This window comes from Dipodomys merriami, unplaced genomic scaffold (assembly GCF_024711535.1).
Source record: "Dipodomys merriami isolate MVZ:Mamm:240054 unplaced genomic scaffold, mDipMer1.0.p SCAF_28, whole genome shotgun sequence".
Lineage (NCBI taxonomy): Eukaryota > Metazoa > Chordata > Mammalia > Rodentia > Heteromyidae > Dipodomys > Dipodomys merriami.
The window spans coordinates 11,835,278-11,848,429 of record NW_027204270.1 but is presented as its reverse complement, the minus strand read 5'-3'; the positions used below and the strand labels follow the sequence as shown (position 1 = coordinate 11,848,429).

The window sequence follows — 13,152 nt, the reverse complement described above, 5'->3', positions numbered from 1 at the left end:
CTGTGTCCATGCCTGTCGGTCAGCAGAGAGCAGGTGGCAGGAGCTAGGACCGAGGGGCAGTGGTACAGGATGTGGTGTTTGGTTTGGAGTAGCACCAGCAGCTTTAGGAGAGCCAGCTCTGCTCTCTTGAAGTGTTTTGTTCGGTGGCTCCTGTGAGTAGCTCTGTGCCCCAGGCTGTCCTTACATCACACTCAGCCGGCACCACGAGCTTGTGAGCTTGCGGCTGTCCCCTCTAGGCTCAGAGAGGTGAAGAGAGTTGCTGAAGTAGCGAGTGGGTATGAACCCTACCAGGATTCAACCCCGTGCCCTCTTGTAGACAGCCACTAGGAGGTTCTTACCAAACGTCTGTTCATATGCCTGATCTGTACAACCCTAAAGTGAGTGAGGTGCCATCAGAGCTGTTGGAGGCTCAGTAGGTTTGAGTCAGTCCTGCTGAGCAGGGAGGAAAGGGGGCTTAGGGAGGGAGGGCAGGGGCAGGAAGACTTGAGGGAAGAATGGGGTAGGGGTAGGGGGATAGCTGAGAAGGGAGATTTGAAACCAGTGGAGGACTTGAACTTCCAGAGAAGTTTGTCTTAGGGCTGGCCGTGTAGCTGAGCAGTACAGTACCTGCCTTTGTGCACCAAGTCCTGTTTGAGAGAAGCAGGCTCAAAGAAGTTCATTTCTCTTTCTCTCTCTCTCTCTCTCTCTCTTTCTCTCTCTCTCTCTCACTCTCACATACACACACACACACGCGCACGCGCGTGCGTGCACACACACACACACAGAGCAATGACAAAAGCAGGTTTTCAGCCTGTTCATTGGCCTTGAAACTGCCTGCCCTTTACCGTGCTTCCTGTTTTGAAGAGGAAATGCTCAGATGCTTAGTTCCACATCCTGGTCAAGGTTATGGAGAAACAGATGACCGGAAGTCTATGTGGTGGTTAGCAGTGTGAGAATGGGCTCTGTTTGCTTCACTGGTTTTTTGGCCCTGTCTCTAGGAGCTGGCATGTTGGCAGGCTCTCAGGAATCACTGGAGGCAAGTGGCCAAGCTGAGGACATCACCCATGCTGGGGTTACCCAGACTTGTCTGTGGGAAGGAGCCACTGCTTTTGGGTCTTCGGTCTTCTGTGGCCTACGAAGCCCAAGGGTAGACTTTGGGGTGTACGAGTGGCTGTGTGAAGTAGAATACAGAACAGGCATACAGAAGGCCTCAGTAGCTGGTAGTAGCTCTTTGTTTGTTGCCAAGACTGGGTCTTGAACTTGGTATCTAATGCTTTTACTCATTGGCTGGCGTTCTACCACCTAAGCCACGCCTCCAACCCCAAGTAGCTCTTAATATTTGTCACTACAGTGAGCCAGGGATATGTATGCCTCCACTTGTTCCTGGGCTGCCATGGGTACCCCTCACCTTCCCCTCTTCCCGCACTCAGACAATACAGGCAGTTCCACATACCGGCCACCCCCTCGGACACGAGAGGTGCTGATCAACGGGCAGATGGTGAAGCTCAAGTACTGCTTCACCTGCAAGATGTTCCGGCCGCCACGGACCTCCCACTGCAGTGTCTGTGACAACTGTGTAGGTGAGTGGGAGCCATGAGGATCCACGAAAGACAGTCCTTGGGACAGAAGACCATGTGTGGGGCAGGATGGACAGCGGGTGAAATGGCCAAGGCCAGGCAAGATGTCTGATCACCCACATTTGCCCTGACTGAATGGGCAAATGGCATCTTGGCTCTGTCCTGGATTGGTCCTTTGGTCCAGCCCTTCCCCTAGCTCTGGTGTGTACAGTGAACACAGAGAGGCTTCAAACTCTTCTGTTGTCAGCCTGGTTCTCAGGCCCATGTTCCCAGCACAGACATGAGCAATTAGAAAAGAGAATACAGCCGGGCTCTGGTGGCTCACGCCCATAATCCTAGCTACTCAGGAGGCTGAGATCTGAGGATCACGGTTCAAAACCAGCCTGGGCGGGAAAGTCCATGAGACTCTTATCTCCAATTAACCACTCAGAAAACTGGAAGTGGTGCTGTGTGGCTCAAGTGTTTGGCTTGAGCTGAAAGCTGAGGAACAGTGCTCAGTCCCAGAGTTCAAGCCCTGTGACTGACAAAAAAAAGAATGGTTTGCCATCCAGTGACCCAGGGCCAGCTGTGCTGTGGACTTCGGTCTGATTCCCAGCGTGGGGGAGGGGTGAGAGTCTGAAGCTGGCCAAGTCGGGAGGATAGAACCGGGACCAGAAGCTGGTTCCTGATCCATACAGCAGTGCCAGGTTGGTCCCCTCTCTCTGCTCCCCAGAGGCCACACAGCTTGCTAGAGACCCAGGGTGGTCCCTCGAGAGGGTGTCGTAAGAGATGCTATGGAAGGCCCCCGGTGAGCTGAGCCATGGTGACAGTGCACAGTTCCCAGGGCAGTGACCTCATCATGCCAGCTCAGCACGCCCTGAGCGAGAGAGCGGGGGAACACCCAGGACAGGACGGCAGCAGCGCAGTGGGTGACTCAGTGGGCGACACTCATCCCCGAGGGTCTGTCCCACCCACCTCCCGCAGGGACACTCACCCTGGCAGGAGGCCAGCAATAGGCTTGTGACCCACATTCTCACAGGAACTTTCCTCACCTAGGTTGGTTGAACTCAGCTCTGCCCTGGCTGTGATTTACATAGCAACGGCACACGCCCTCCCTGAACCTGAGTCCTAGCTAGAGGAACGGCCCTGGCTCCTGGCGTGTAGGCAGACAAGTACTTTCATGGGGTTTTGTAGCAGGCACGGTGTTGGACCCAGGGATTCAGCAGGCTATGCAGCTACCTCGTGCCTAGAATCAAGCAGGGGACCTTGGCCAATCCAATCATCAATATGCAAAGAGACACAGACAGAGCACTGCAAACAGGGAGAAGCAGGGCAATTAACTGGGCGCTCCCATCCAGTCTGGGACCTAAGCCTTTTTAAGGCTGAGGTATGAAGAAGGAGGTACTGTTGAGTGGGGAGAGAGGTGAGGATGTCAGCCTGTGTGTGGGCCCGAGCACAATAGACAGAAGCAGGGTGTGTCCCAAGGGATGAGATCAGCGTGGAGGGGGAGTAGATGGGGGAGCCCAGCCATGGCAGCAGGCCGCTAGCCGCCTGTGCTGGCCACAGCCCAGACCAGCGCTAACCTGCCCCCTCCTTTCCCTTCCCAGAGCGGTTTGATCACCACTGCCCCTGGGTGGGCAACTGTGTTGGGAGGCGCAACTACCGCTTCTTCTACGCATTCATTCTCTCCCTCTCCTTCCTCACGGCCTTCATTTTTGCCTGCGTGGTCACCCACCTGACGCTGCGTGAGTTGAGGAAGGGCAGGGGGTAGGGGAGAAGCCGGCCAGCAAGCCCACTTACACCAGAGAGTGGGGCTCGCTCCCTGCCCCTCTGAGTTGTGTCTTCTGATTCTTCCTTCCCAGGCTCTCAGAGGAGCAACTTCCTCTCTGCCCTGAAGGAGACACCAGCAAGATATCCTTTATCCACCGGCGGGCTCTGGTGGGACCTGCGGCTCCTTCACAGGGCAGGGCTGTGTGTGTCAACCCTACACTATACCAGCTGCTTCTGTTCATGCCCAGGCTGGAACCAGTCCTAAATGGGACCTCATGGAGCAAGGCAGAGCTGACCAAGAACTCTGAGGACGCACTGTCCTTGTCTTTGGGGGCCTGGAGGAAAGTATGTCCCGTGGGATTTCGCACGCCCTGCCCCGTGCCTCGTCCGAGGCGATGTTGCCGTCCTCACTTCCTTCTGCTGCCCATCACCCTGATCTTGTCTTGCTCCTGGGGGCCCGATCCTACTGATGAGTGGTGATTGGGCCACAGGAAGGTGCCCCCATGTTGTCAGTGTCCTGGGAGATGTCCCTAGGGAAGGGTGGATGAGAAAGCTGAATGTGGTGAGCTTCCGGGCCCAGGGTCCTCGCCCTCTACTCGCTACTGTGTGTCCTTGACCGCGTCACCGTGCTGGAGTTGGTGATCTGCTTCTTCTCCATCTGGTCCATCCTGGGCCTCTCAGGGTTTCACACTTACCTCGTCGCCTCTAACCTGACCACTAACGAAGACGTGAGTAAGGCCAGGCGGGCTGAGGCGGGGCGGCCAGGCGAGGTCCTGACCTGAGGCCTGCTGGGGAACCCTGGCCGTGGGGGGTGTAGGGTAGCCGAACCTGCCAGTGTGCTCGGCCTGGCCCTGGGAGCTCCAGCACAGGTTTCCAAGGTCTCCACAGGCTGCAGCCCCTCAGCACAGGCGCCCAAGACCCCCGAGTTGCTTTTCTCAAAACCCCACAATTGGGGCTGGGAAGGTGGCTCAGTGGTAGAGCGCTTGCCTTGCATGCCTGAGGCCCTGGGTTGGATTCCTCAGCACCACATAAGCAAAAAGAAAAAAGCCAGAAGTGGTGCTGTGGCTCAAGTGGTAGAGCGCTAGCCTTGAGCTGAAGAGCTGAGGGACAGCACCCAGGCCCAGAGTTCAGGCCCCATACCGGACCCCCCCAAAAAAAAAAAAATCTACATTTTAGGAAGTGGCGCTGTAGCTCAAGTGGTAGAGTGCTCACTTTGAGCTGAAGAGCTGAGGGACAGAGCCCAGGCCCAGAGTTTAAGCCCCACGACTGACAAAAACAAAAATCAAAACTATGGGTTGGGAAGGTGGCTCAGTGGTAGAGCGCTTGCCTTGTATGCATGAGGCCCTGTGTTCGATTCCTCAGCACCACATAAACAAACAAACAAACAAAAAAGCCGGAAGTGGCGCTGTGGCTCAAGTGGTAGAGCGCTAGCCTTGAGCTGAAGAGCCGAGGGACAGCGCCCAGGCCCAGAATTCAGGCCCCACGACCAGAACCCCCCCCCCAAAAAAATCAAAACCCCACAATTGGGCTGGGAATGTGGCTTAGTGATATAGTGCTTGCCTAGCATGTATGCAGCCCTGGGTTCAATTCCTCAGTACCACCTACACAGAAAAGGCTGGAAGTGGCGCTGTGGCTCAAGTGGTAGAGTGCTAGCCTTGAGCAAAAGAACTCAGGGACAGAACCCAGGCCCTGAGTTCAAGCCCCAGGACTAGAAGAAAAAGAAGAAGGAAAAAAAACCACAATGAGGCAATACCAGCCAGTGCCACTTCTGGTTCTTTCCATTCCCATCATCTCAAGCGTTCGGCCAGCCTAAGGCAGAAGAGCAGGGGTGCGTGTTCTCTGTTCTCTGTTGGGTGGCTGAGAGTTGAGCCCACAGTCTCAGCTGAGCAGGAGCAGAGCAGGGTTAGCCCAGAAGTCATGGCCATGCTCTCTGCTCATACGCCACACCTGTCGGCAGCAGAGCTGTGACCAGGACTCCCAGAGGCATCTTTATTGAGAGGACAGGACAAGGGACTCAAGGGAGCACCCTACCAACCAAGTACCCACTGTAGCCAGCCCCATCAGCCAACAGAAATTACATTCCATGCCAGGCGCTGGTGGCTCACGCCTGTAATCCTAGCTACTCAGGAGGCTGAGATCTGAGGATCCTGGTTCAAAGCCAGCCCGGGCAGGAAAGTCCATGAGACTCTTATCTCCAATAAACCACTCAAAAACTGGAAATGGCGCTGTGGCTCAAGTGGTAGAGTGCTTGCCTTGAGCTGAAGAGCACAGGGACAGCGCCCAGGCCCAGAGTTCAAGCCCCACGACCGACCAAAAAAAAAAAAATTACATTCATGCCTGTAACTTAGCTAGTCAGAAGGCTGAGATTTGAGAACTTCAGTTTGAAGCCAGCCCAGCCAGAAAAGTCTCTGTGGGGCTATTAACTCCAATTAACCACCAGAAAAATGGGAAGTAGTATGGTGGTTCAAAGTGGTAGAGTGCTAGCCTTGAGCAAAAAGCAATCAGGGACAGTGCCCAGACCCACAACCCATCTCCCTTTTTCCTTCCCCACAAAAAAAATCCATAACTTCAGCCTCTCACTTGGGGAAACAAAACTCTGCACACATGACAGGGATTGGTAAGAGCAGAAATGACATTAGCCATTGTGTCTGAGAGTTGGTTTCCTGGATGCTGATTGTGCAGGCTGTTTCCAGAGCTTAAGCAAAGATGGGTGTAAGGTCCAGCAAGTATATAAACTTCTGGGTTACAGTCAGGTGGGATTTGACTACTGTACTGCTCAGCACTTTCAACTGCTGACTCATAAAACTAAGATGGAGCATGAAATTGTTCGTCTCATGCTCCGTCTGTGCTATCTGAGAATGAGTATTGTTATCCCTGTTTTTCAAATGAGGAGTAGATTTAGACATGTGATCTATCCAGGGTCACGTAACCAAGTGAGCGGCAGCCACTTCATAGCCAGCCCTGTCCAAGTCCTGCATTTTCAATATACTCTCCTTCCTACCTGGCCAGCCAGAGAGGGGCAGTTCACCCACAAACTAACCTTCTTTCTTTTGGTTCAAGACTGAAACTTGAACTCAGCATCTTTGGCTGGTACTCTACCACCTGAGCCATGCCTCCAACCCACCCCAAGCTTTCCTTTGGAGATACCTCTTTGGTTCTGTCTTCTGTCCTGTTTTGGAGCCTTCTAATCTCTGTCAGTCCCCCTACCGGCAGCAGTCCTCCACATCCTTGGTGACTGCATGTTGTAGACACATTCTTCCGTCAGTCACCCAGAAGGATTTCAGAACTGGCCAGCCATCCCTAGCCTCTCAGCTCTCCTCCCAGAAGAAAAAAATAGCCAGGTCCTGGTGACTCACGCCTGTAATCCTAGCTACTCAGGCTGAGATTTGAGGATCAAAGTTCAAAGCTAGCCCAGGCAGGAAAGTCATGAGACTCTTATCTCCAATAAACCACCAGAAACCCAGAAGTGGTGCTGTGGCTTAAGTGGTAGAGCGCTCCCCTTCAGCTGAAGAGCTGAGGGACAGCGCCCAGGCCGAGAGTTCAAGTCCCACAACCAACCAAAAAAAAAAAAAAGGGAGAGAGAGAAAAGCAAGGCAGCTTGGGGTGTGGCTCAGTGATAGCACACCTGCCTTCCACTCCCGAGGCCCTGGTTCTGGCCCAGCAGTGCAGGAGGCGGGAGGACTGTGAATGTTAGTGGTGCTTAGCATGCACAGGGCCCTAGGTGTGATCTGACATTAATATATATATATATATATATATATGTATATATATATATGTTACATGTATTATATATATGCTGGGCACTGGTGACTCATGCATGTAATCCCAGCTACTCAGGAGGCAGAGATCTGAGGATTGGCGTTTGAAACCAGCTTGGACAGGAAAACCTGTGAGACTCTCATCTCCATATAACCATCAAAAAAGCTAGAAGTGGAACTGTGGCTCAAATGATAGTGTTAGCCTTAAGCAAAAAACCTCAGGGACAGTGCATGCGCACGCACACACACACACTCGTGCGTGCACGCGCGTGCCAGGTTGTAGGAGTAGCTCAAGTGTAGAGTGCTAATCCAAGCAAGCAAGTAAGCCAAGAAGACTTGAGTTCAAACCTTAGTACCAGCAAAACAGTTAATTAAATGAGAGGACGTAATTCAATGTTTTGTCACGTTCGCAGATCAAAGGCTCATGGTCCAGCAAGAGGGGCGGTGAGGCCTCTGTCAACCCCTACAGCCATAAAAGTATTATCACCAACTGTTGTGCTGTGCTCTGCGGGCCCCTACCTCCCAGGTAAGTCAGGGGAAAGGGTAAGACCTCCCTAGGTCACTGCGTGGACGATCCTGGAAGTCCTCCTCCCCTTCCCCTGCACCTCAGCAGGGCTCTACCAATCCTACCAGCATCTTCTGTCTATAGTCTCCTGGTAATGATTATTTGTCATGCAAAGAAATTCTGTGGAAAGGGAGTCATTTTTAATCACGTGCTTGTTGTAGAAAACAATAAGCAATATTAGAATTAGATACTCTGTCTGAGTACACTGACAGTTGGAACTATGCTTGAGCGCTGCCTCTCAGGCATCGCTGTGTGGGGTGTCCAACCTCCCCTGGCAGAAGAGAATTTTGGTAGTTGATCCCTTCTAGAAGCTTCCTACCATTCCAACACCAGGGGGCGCCAGCGCTTCAGAATGGAAATGAAGTCTCTGTGGACACTGCTGGGACAGGGCATCCCACACAGTTGTCTCCTGCAAGGGGGGGGAGGGGTGCGCGGGGGGCGGCATTAAAAATCTCAGTGTCAGCCGGGCGCTGGTGGCTCACGCCTGTAATCCTAGCTACTCAGGAGGCTGAGATCTGAGGATCGCAGTTCAAAGCCAGCCCGGGCAGGAGAGACGGTGAGACTCCTATCTCCAATAAACCACCAGAAAACCAGAAGTGGTGCTATGGCTCAAGTGGTAGAGCGCTCGCCTTGAGCTGAAGAGCTGAGGGACAGCGCCCAGGCTCAGAGTTCAAGCCCCACGACCGACAAAAAAAAAAAAAAAAAAAAAAAACTCAGTGTCTCCCAGATGCCTGTCCATCCTTGCTTCCCCCAATTACCTGTTTCCTGGCTCTTGGCAGCCAGACACATGGGTCATTTTGAACTAACCATGAATAAATTAGATTGGCAAAAGCTACCTTCCTCAAAGACAGGGAGAGACTTTCCAGAAGCAAAGGTCTTCAGCCCCAGATAGAGAGCCCCTTCCCTTCCCTTCCCTCAGCTTTTCTAGAGCTAGGTCCCCTCCTGGCCAGGAGCCGGCTGGGTTTGCCATCCAGTCCCTGGCCTGGAGTTTTGCATTGAGCACAGCCCCCATATGTCTCGTCCTTGTGTTTCGGAAGCCTGATCGACCGGAGGGGATTTGTGCAGTCGGACGTTGTGTTCCCCTCGCCCGTCAGAAGTGATGAGCCAGTCTGCGGAGCCAAGCCGGATGCCAGCATGGTAGGAGGCCATCCCTGATCGCAGCTCAGTCCTTGCCACCTGCTGGCATGTGTCCCCTCCACACTCACCTGCCGGGACCCTCCCCCTGCCATCCAAGGGAAGCAGAGCTGCCAAAGACTCGAGTCTGTTCGTATTTATTTCCCACCCTGCGTGGCTTTCCCTGAACTGTCCCATGGCTGTACCCTCTGCTGCCCAAACCCAGGTTCCCTCAGCCCTGGGACCTCGGGTCCCCCAGCTGATCAGTGACAGGAGAGCCAGAACCTCTGGAGGCCATCAAGGGGACCCTGGGAAGTGAGCTAAGGCCTCCCAGCCAAGCACTGGACCACAGGCCCCAGGAGCCGAGACGTAGGCAGCTGCTTTGGTTTGGGGGTCCCTGTGCTTTCTTTGTGATGATCATTGTTCTTTCTTGGGCTTTTGGTGGTTTGGGGTTGGGGGGGGTTGTGTGGAATTGGCCAATAGGATTAGAGCTGGGCTGGGGTCCCAGTTGGGGGGTGGGGGGATGAGCTGAGTCAGGAAGCTGGACCAGTCAGCCACAGAACCTCAGCTCCTGTGGGTCCTGGGCCACAAGGTAGGGAGAAAGGTGTAACCCCCCCTCCCCACTGCCACCCCATCTCCCAAGTCCATGCTGAGGATGGGAGGGCCTGCTCACGTGGGCAATACTTGAAACGGGTTTATCACTGCTGGGCATTTTGCACAATTTTATAGACCTCTTTTCTACTTAGCCTTTTTTTTAATGGAAGAAGTCAGCCAGTTGTCATCTGTGTAGTGCCAGGTGTAGGGTTATCAGAAGGCTTAGCTGGATTTAATGTTTCTTACGAGACCTTCTGGTTGTGTGTGTGTGTGTGTGTGTGTGTGTGTGTGTGTGTGTGTGTGTGTGTGTGTGTGTGTGTGTGTGTGTGTGTGTGTGTGTGTGTGTGTGTGTGTGTGTGTGTGTGTACTGCGCGCATGCCCGCGTGTGCTTGTGCATGTGTTCACATGTGCCCTTGTACAGATGTGACTGGCTCTCACTTCCCCTGGGCCGTCCCCTCCCCCCAGCCTCCTTGGGCTCAGAAGCAGCCTGCACCACAGGGACAAGGGAGCCTGGGCTCCACAGGAGCTCAGCCCCGTCCTCTTCCTTTTCCTTCCTCCATGGACTTTAGACAGCGGCTGGGGACTTGGCCACTCCACCCTGTTGCCACCCAGCCCCCAGATGAAGCTTCCAGCCTGGGCCTGCCCAGACCGGCTGAGCCTGGGTGTGATGGGTGGGGTGGTGGCTCTGGGGCGCGGTCAACATCCTGCAAGCCACACCCCCTCCTCAGAGCACTGCCCTAGGGACCGGTGGCCAGATAAGGAGTTTCTGCAGACTGGGGACTTCCATCCCCAGCCCGGGAGGAAGGGGCAGGATGTGGGCCAGAAGCTCAGAGGATGTTCCTCCTCGCTAGCTAGAGAATCTCCCTGGGCCTGGGGAAGCGTGCGCCTTGCCCTTGCTGGAGAGAAGCAGTTTCCCCCAGCCTCGGGCCCTGGAGACCCAGAGGAAGCTGGCTAAAGAAGCGGGGATCCCATTTGCCTTTTACGTAGCCAGTATTCTTTGTTTCTGCTTGTAATAAAACTTTTGTTTTTAAGAATTGATTTGCTTTGGTTTGGTTTTTGTTTGCTTTTTCCTTTGCTTGAGGCCCCAGCTGGCAAACCTGGGTTTATATTTTTCAGAGGAGGAAACAGAGAGGGCAGACTGCCCAGCAGTGTCTCTCCCTCTCCCCTAGCCGAGCGGGACCGCGTGCTGGGAGGCAGCGTAGACAGGTGGCCAGCCCCTCCCTTCGCCCTTCCTCTCCGCCCTGACCCAGTGATGGCCCTGCAGGCACCGGAGACATAGATTCCACTTTCAGAGCCAGAGGCCCCAGCCCTGCCCGGCAGCCCGGCCAGCAGCTCGTAACGCTGGCCACTCTCCGGTATCTCCCCCAGGAGGACACCTGTCAGGACTTTGCCATCTCCTGCACAGCCTGAGGGGCGCTAACGGGCCTCTTGGCCGAGGGTTAGCTGGTAAGAGCTATCCGCCTGTGGCTAAAACTGCCATCGTCATCGCATGCCTCACCAACCCCACGGAGCCCCTCCATCTGTCTGGTGTGTGGTGTGGTGTGTGCTGGTGATAACGGGGCCCAGGGCCCCCCCCCGCCCCCCCAGCAGAAGGCTTAGTCCTGCGCCAGGCTGCAGCGGGGCAGAGCAGCTGTCCTGGTGGAAGAGAAGGCGAAGGCCCAGGCGGGGAGGGGAGGCACCCCGTTCTCACAGGCCTCGCCTGTGCTGGCGGCGTCCTGGGGTGCTGGGCCTCGGTCACGAACACTCTTGCCTGTGTGTCCTGGCTTCCGGTCCCTGCGGAGCTTTCATTCTCGCCTGCCCGTCTTCTCTCGCTGTGCTGCCTGGGGCCGAGTGCTGGCCCTCTCTGGGGTTTGGCAGGTGCTGTGGCAGCCGCTGTCTCCGCACGGCCCTCTGTGCTGCTAACCCTCTCTCTTCTCCTCCTCTGCGGCTGCCGGGATCTCCAGCGTGCGCGGGGGCTTAAGGACGTCCTGAGGATGGCTGCGCTGCCCCTCCAGGGGTGGCACGAGGGGAACCAGGCCCCAGCGCCTCTCCAGGCCTCACCCGCCGCCCGTCTGCCACCATCTGTGCCTACAGGGTCTGCCCCCCAGCCCGTCCCGCCCGAGTGCTCTCTAGGGCCCCCCTGGAGGCGGGGGGCTGGCTTCTTTGCCCTCACCCCTACTCCATGCTGGCCAGAGCCTAGAAAGCCATACACGCAGCCCTTAGCACCATGCTGTAATACTATGCTGAAACTCTCCTCCTGGCCTCCCCCTCCCCGGACTTGTGAGGTGTCAAGACTCTTCAGGAATCTTGCCTTACTGTCCCCCTAGCCCGTTCCCCCCTCTCTCCCCCCCCAAAAAAAATCAGGCAGAGCCATAGTCAAGCTGAGCAGGTTTCTGCAGGAGCCAGCTCAGGTGTCCGACGCTGCTCAGCGAGTCTGGCGACTGTTCCAAGCACAGCCAGCTTGCCAGGCCGCTCTTCCCACACCCTCCCGGCCCAGGGGGTCGGTGCTGGGAGGGAGCCTGTATCCTTCACCCCCGGGCTCTGAGTTCCCCCCAGCACCTAAGGGAACCTGGGCCACGCCTGGGAAAAGCAGTGAAGCCCCGGCCTGGGGGCTGCGTGTCTCCTCCCCTGACCTTTTCTAATCATAATAAAGAGGCCCCTCCTCTTGCCGCACCTTTTTGGTTGTCTGGTGTCACTTTTTCCTTGGGGGTGTGTGTGGGGGGGGTCCGTGGGGTCTGCAGAAGAACCTCGGCTTCCCTGCAGCGGGCCGGGCCGCAGGCAGCCTCTGCTCTGTCCGTCCCGCCTGACGGAGGCTGCCAAGCCAGCTGACCTCCGCGCTGGGAGAGGCCCAGCCTGGGCCAGGACGGAATTGAACTCCAGTTTGAGGCTCCCACCCCTCTCCCAGCCGTCAGCCCACCACGGTACTAAGTGCTGAGCCCTAATGACTGCTGCCCTGTAGCAAGGGCTTGCCAAGTCCGGGCCTTTCTCACCTTAAGCTGAGGTGATGTCAGCCTTTTTTTTTTCCTTTTAATTTTGATGTCAGCTCCAGGGCCACTTGAACTCAAGCCTGGCACTCTCACTTCTCAGGGCTGGTACTCTGGCACTTGAGCCATACCTCCACTTCTGGCTTTTTGCTAGCTAAGAATCTTTGGAGCTTTTCTGCTCAGGCTGGCTTCAAACTGTAATTCTCAGATCTCAGCCTCCTAAGCAGCTAGGATTACAGGTGTGAGCCACGAGGGCCGCTGATGCCCTCTCTTATCTGCCTTCGTGCAGATAAGAGAGCTGAGGTTCCAGGAAGGCTCAGGACTGCTCAAGGTGGCCAAGCTGGCAGAGCAGCAGATCGAGGATTGGGACCAGATCTCTGCCCCAAATCCCAGCCCTTCTGTAGCACCTTGGAACTGGAGGAAGGAGCTCTAAACTTAGAAAATGTGCTACCTACATCTGTAAGCCTAGCTATTCAGGAGGCTGAGATCTGAGGATCATGGTTCAAAGCCAGCCTGGGCAGGAGTGTCTGTGAGACTCATCTCCAATGAACCACCAGAAAACCAGAAGTGACGCTGTGGCTCAAGTGGTAGAATGCTAGACCTTGAGCTGAAGAGCTCAGGGACAGCACCCAGGCCCAGAGTTCAAGACCCACAACTGACAAAAAGCTGGTGAGGGGTCTCCGTGCCAGGGCGGGAGCTGAGGCCTGTGTGCAGGAAGGGACCTGCCCAAGACCTTAGAGCACAGCAGGAATGTGCCCCTGCACCCTGACCTCATTCCATTCTCCTTCCATAAATTCCACACTACCCTAGACTGGACTGGTTTAGGAGAATTGGGATACTCCAACTAACAGTGC

The 13,152-nt window shown here is 55.3% G+C and overlaps 1 protein-coding gene across 2 annotated transcripts in view; it reads left to right on the top strand.

The window, feature by feature from the left end:
• Zdhhc18 (zinc finger DHHC-type palmitoyltransferase 18) overlaps window positions 1-11,980 on the top strand; it is a 28,443-nt gene extending 16,463 nt beyond the window's left edge. The window contains exons 2-8 of one of the 2 annotated variants that reach the window (XM_070037543.1): window positions 1,410-1,559; window positions 3,143-3,280; window positions 3,398-3,473; window positions 3,554-3,650; window positions 7,477-7,589; window positions 8,666-8,765; window positions 11,279-11,980. In XM_070037543.1, the coding sequence (XP_069893644.1) occupies window positions 1,475-1,559; window positions 3,143-3,280; window positions 3,398-3,473; window positions 3,554-3,650; window positions 7,477-7,589; window positions 8,666-8,765; window positions 11,279-11,641 (972 nt within the window). In that variant the 5' untranslated portion in view covers window positions 1,410-1,474 and the 3' untranslated portion in view covers window positions 11,642-11,980. Of the gene's footprint in view, window positions 1-1,409; window positions 1,560-3,142; window positions 3,281-3,397; window positions 3,474-3,553; window positions 3,651-3,930; window positions 4,034-7,476; window positions 7,590-8,665; window positions 10,372-11,278 lie in introns of those variants that run through there. The other variant, XM_070037542.1, reaches the window with a different exon arrangement.
• Window positions 11,981-13,152: the final 1,172 nt, after the last annotated feature.